General features: G+C 39.1%; 1 protein-coding gene across 1 annotated transcript in view; it reads right to left on the bottom strand.

The window, feature by feature from the left end:
* FBXO42 (F-box protein 42) overlaps nucleotides 1-5,647 on the bottom strand; it is a 120,830-nt gene that overhangs the window by 35,192 nt on the left and 79,991 nt on the right. The window contains exon 4 of the mRNA XM_004705157.3: nucleotides 1,605-1,739. Coding sequence (XP_004705214.1) covers nucleotides 1,605-1,739 — 135 coding nt within the window. The remainder of the gene's footprint in view (nucleotides 1-1,604; nucleotides 1,740-5,647) is intronic.

The following is a 5,647-nucleotide window of genomic DNA, read 5'->3' as shown; positions in this document are numbered from 1 at the left end:
TGGTCTAGCTGGATTTGTAAGGTAGAATTGGGATCATGATAGTAGGGGGTGGGGGGGAGCATTTAGGAACTAGAGGAAAGTTGTATGTTTCCTCAGTGCTATACTACACCCTCTTTCTAATAATTTTTTTTTCTTTCTAATAATTTTAATACAGAATTTCATCTGCATGAAACTCAATTCTACCAGGAGTATCTGTGATCAGTCTGCTTCCCTTGTATTTGTCTACTGCAGAGTGGAAAAAAACCCAGGAGTTTACAGCTTTGGGGAAACAAAGTGGAGCTTCTTCCCATGAACAGTGAAGCCCCTGGCCTGCACACTCACAGCAATGGTTGTATAAATAAAAGAGAACATGTACTAGCTTTCCCAGCCCATTTAAAAATAGAATCATCTAGTCCTCTTCATCTCTCTCCCGAGAAGGTACAAAAATGTGTTCATAGCTATACACAGAAGTGGAGATAATGCCAAGAAATGGAATTCATGTTTATTTACTAGTAGTCCAATGTCCTTTCCAATAAGTCATGCTACTTCTCATGTAGTAATCAAAGTAATCAATCAAGGCTTAAAGAAACACGGTGCCTACCCAAGAAAGCATATCTAGCACAAAACTTTATACTCAGTGGACTCTATATCCCCATCACAAGCAGTTACTTCAATCTGAACTAACTGTGCCTCTTCAAATGTTCTGCTTTATGGGTGCAAAAACAGGTTTTTGTCCCTCCACTCCTCTCCCAGCAAGAACGGTTCAGTTAAAAAAAAAATCACTTAGTTTCTTTCTGTCAGAATTCTGGCACAGAGGGATTGTGAAGGAATGCACCTACAGTGGAATCTTCCCACACTTCTGAGTTATTAAGAGGTAACTAGCAGAGGCATGTCTCATACACTCCCCAAATAGCTGAGCTGGCAACAACAAAAGATACTCAGAGATCTTAGCCCTGGGACAATAGCTTCTGTTAGTTAACTAGAGTTCTTACATCTTTGTGTTCTGTGTTTCCTTAGATTGCATACCAAACAATATATCACAACTCTAAGACCTCCCCCCCCCCAAAAAAACCCCTCCAAACTCACTGCCATCAAGTCAACTCTAACTCAAAATGACTTTATAGGCCAGGGTGCAAATGTTCCTCGGGGTTTCTAAGACTATTAGTCTTTACGAGCGTAGAAAGCCTCATCTTTCTCCCTTGGCGTAGCTGGTGTTTTTGAAAAGCTGACCTAGTGGTTAGCAGTCCAACATGTTCCCCACTACGCTACCAGGACTCCTCTACCACTGTTAAGAGTACTTGACAAAAACATGCAAATGAATCCACACAGTAGTACAGCAATTTTGGCAAGAACCAATATTAATGATAAAGAATATACAAGGGGGTTCAAAAAGTTCCTGGAAACAAGGAATGAAAACAAAGTAGTTTTTTTTTAACAAGAATTTTTTGAAGAACCTTCAGATCTCTTTTTCAATCTAAAGATATGCATATTACCCTTAGCATTTACACAGCAGATACAACAAAGAACCTGGTCCTTGAGACGAATATCAAACAGGACCAGGTAGTTTTCCGAACCCAGGAAGTTTTACTCAGTAAGCAGGGGAATAACAGCACTGCAAATCTTACCTGAAGCCAAAGGTCGGATCCACTCTTTGCTATTTAGGTCAAGTCTCCAGAGGTCATTGAAGGCAGCATTGCAGCTACTCTGGGTACAGCCTCCAAACACATACATAGACTGATTGGCATCATAATAGCATGCACCTAGGAAGAAAACAATAAATAACTTTAATTTTGAAACCATTTTCACCCTCCCCGCTCTCATCCACATAATTCAGCATAAGAGGAAAAAAAAAATACCCTTGAACCAGTTATAAAGACTAAAGTAATACTAACCTTCAATCCATTACCATTTTGGATAAAAGCAATTATCAACTCAAACCTAAGGAAATCTCTACGTAAGGATGGTTCATTCAAAAACTGCCTTTTACCTTAACAGCAGCCCATAGTCTTCAATGATCAATTGTTTCACACATTCAATGACCCTGTTACAAGGTACGCAATTTCTTTAGGTTGTCTTTAGGTTGGTCATTATTCCATTATTCCATAAATAAGGGCCATAGAAAAGCTATGAAAACCTGCTTTTGAGTGCACTGACTATGATGTCATTGGGTGAAAAAGTATAATTCCAGCAAAAGCAGACCAGAATCACGATTAAGGCTGCCTAACAAGTGAAATGTTAGCACTGCTATGTAGCTAGGTCATCTGTCCAGACCTACATCCGTTTTCTCTGGGGCTCGGCAGAGGAAGTAGGTGGTCTCTGTTGTCCTCGCTCCTCTAGTACTCTTAGGGCTTTTGTTTTCAAATTAAAGTTGAAGCACAAATCAATACATTTTAGTTTGAGGCAAAATGACCAAAAAGGCTTACAGGAGAGGGAGGGCGGAGACGATGGAAATACCAAAAAAAAAAAAAATCTTACTCAATGCCACGAAGAACCTACACATAAAGACCAGTATGAGTGAAGCAATGCAACTGTTATGCAGCCCACTGGGCAAACGAGGAAACGCAACAGGTAGTATACTCTTGAACTGATTCCAAAGCTATACAGAAGGGAAATAAGTCACTAAGGCAGGCTGGCTGCTGTGGATTAGAGAACTAGGACAGTTAGGTAAAATTTTTCAAGCACAAGTTCTGTGAAAAAAGCCTTTTTCAGTAGATGACTAAGTATATAATTTATATATACAAATAAATTGTGTGTAAATTATATATAACGTGGCTCACGTGTGTGCACGCATGTGCCAGAGAGAGAGAGAGAGACAGCGAGAGTGCAAGTACACACTAGACACCACTCCTAAGAAAACAAGAGCAGCAATGACCTAAATCAGAAAGACCAGGGCCAGAACCTGAATGAAAGGCTCAGACGACAGCTACATTCTGCTACCTTGCCTCCCCGTTCTGAAAGGCTCACTCAATCTCTATCGTTTGGAAAAGAAGCCTGTGGAGTCCGTTTACCATCTTAGGTTTCTGGAAGAGGGCAGAATGAAGCTTTCCTTTCTATTTCATACATGCAGTGTGGGGAGAGGAAGAGGTGCTCAATGTTCAAGTTAAACTCGGGTGACAGTTGAGCATCATATAAAAGAAAAAAGGAAAACAAACAGGTAAAGAAATTTCAAAGAGCTTCGATGGACTAGTACCATGGTTTTAATGATCATTAGTTATTTTAGGTTTAGCTCAGTTTAGCACACTAAACTACCATTTTTAAGATCTCTTCTGAAACTCTGGTAACACCTACTCAAGTTCAAAATTGGAAAAATGCTACCAATACTGACATATCCCATGCCGTTGCAATAATTATTTCTATGGTATATACTAATCCCGAGAATAAACCTTTCTTCACACACCCCCTAAAAACTCAGTCCACCCAATAGACCCATATATATCAAACTCTACAATAGGAAAGTCAAGAAAATTGTATGAATTTAGAGGTAATGAAAACAGTGTGTTTAATCACTTATAGCTAATAATAAGTCAGTGGAAGGAATCAATCCATGTGGCCTGACTTCACAAACTGTGCAATAAGCAGGCTTTTCAAATTATCAAAGAAAAGCAAAGAAACTAGAGATAAAAAGATATGAACCACCACCTAATCATCAAAGGCTCACACCTGCAAAATACTTAATATATCCCTTCAAGGAAATTAAACATATAACAATGATATGTAAAGATTCAAAGGGCCTTACATCTTCCACTGGTTTTTAATGCCAGTGAAATAATTTCTAAAGTATATAAAAATAACAATTTTAAATCCACATTTCAACAAGATGTACAAAATTCCATTGCTTATGTTTTGGATTTGGTGAGCACTGCGCGCGCTCACACACACACACACACACACACACACACACACACACACGGTAACCACGAGTTGTGGCTAATCAATTCAACAGCAACGAGTTTGGTTTGGTTTGGGTTTGCCAATAACGTAAGAATAAAGTTGGCGGTTGTTAGACAAAAAGATAATTACTGGCATCACGTTTTAATCATCACTAAAGGAATGGCGGCTTTGTCATTTTGTCGTACTGTGGTGCTTCCGTGTTGCTGATATGCCGGAAGCTGTGTCACTGGTATTTCAAACACCAGCGGGGTCCCCCAAAGTGCACAGGTTTCAGAAAAGCTTCCAGACTAAGAACAGACTATGAAGAAGGAATAGGATATTCACTTGTGAGGAGTAAATGATGGAAAAACCTTATGGACAGAATTGAAATTCAACTGTCAGACACTACAAACCTCATGTAAAGAAGCAGAGCATTGTCGGAGAGAAGGCGCTCAAAGCATACCTGAAGAAGAGCTCCCTCTCAAAGTGGAGCCGACCATAACGATGTGGAGGGATCCAACCTGTGGGAACAAAGCCTTTGGAACCTTCATTTGCTGATGAGGCACAATTGAAAATTAAAAGAAACAGATGCAAACATCAAATGATAATTGGATCTTGGAGTGTATGAAATACGAAGCTAGGAAAATTGGAAGTTGTTAAAAATGAAAGGGAACATATAAAAATCAACATTTGAGGCATTAATGAACTGAAGTCATTTTGAATCAGAAAATCATATGGTTTATTATGCTGGAAATGACACAATCAAGAAAAATGGCCCTGTCTGCATTCATTGTCAAAAGGACATTTAAGATCTATCTTGAAGTACAATGCTGTCTGTCTGTGATGGGATTACACCTATCCAAATTTAAGGATACCCAATCAATAGAACTATTACTCATATATACCAACCACAAAAGCTAAGGATGAAGAAACTAAAGAATTCTACCAACATCTTCAGTCTGAAATTGATCAAGCAAGCAATCAGACGCATTGATAATTACTGGTGATTGGGATGTGCATGTTGGAAATAAAGTGGAAGGAACTGTAGTTGGAAAACATGGTTTTGGTGACAGAAACAAAGTCAGAGGTTGCATGAAAGAATTTTGTAAGACCAATCACTTCTTCATCGCAAATATCTTTTTTCAATAACACAAATGGTGACTATACACCTGGACTTCTCCAGATGGAATACATATAAAGAAATCAGACTGACTACAGCTGTGGGAAGCGACGGTGGGGAAGCTCAATATTAGCAGCAAAAACCAGGCCCAGAGCTAATTGTGGAACAAACCATCAGCTGTTCATATATAAGTTCAGGTTAAAGCTCAAAAAAATAAAAACCAGTCCACCAGAGCCAGAATAGGATGTCTGAGTCTATCCCACCTGAATGCTGAGAACATTTCAAGAACAGGTTTGATGTACTGAACACTAATGACAAGAGAGCTGATGAATTGTGGGAGGATATCAAGAACATCGTACGTGAAGAAAGCCTAAGGTCATTTAAAAGGATAGGAAAGATGGAAAAGATCAGCATGGATGTCAGAGAAGACTGGAACTTGCTCTAAATCCCAGAGTAGCTAAGGCACCTGGATGAAATGATGAAGGCAAATAACCCAAAAGAAAATTTCAAAGAGCATCTTAAGAAAACAAAGTAAAATATTATAATGAAGCAAATGTGGTGAAGAAAGCTGATAGTGCCCGGCTATCAAAAGATATAGCATCTGGGGCCTTAAAGGATTGAAGATAAACAAGCAGCCATCTACCTGAGAAGCAACAAAGCCCACATGGAAGAAGCACA

Source organism: Echinops telfairi, unplaced genomic scaffold, assembly GCF_000313985.2.
Source record: "Echinops telfairi isolate 266 unplaced genomic scaffold, ASM31398v2 ScPeMD7_7457;HRSCAF=8495, whole genome shotgun sequence".
Taxonomy (NCBI): domain Eukaryota; kingdom Metazoa; phylum Chordata; class Mammalia; order Afrosoricida; family Tenrecidae; genus Echinops; species Echinops telfairi.
The sequence above is the reverse complement of the archived record's forward strand: the minus strand, read 5'-3'. Positions and strand labels throughout refer to the sequence as shown.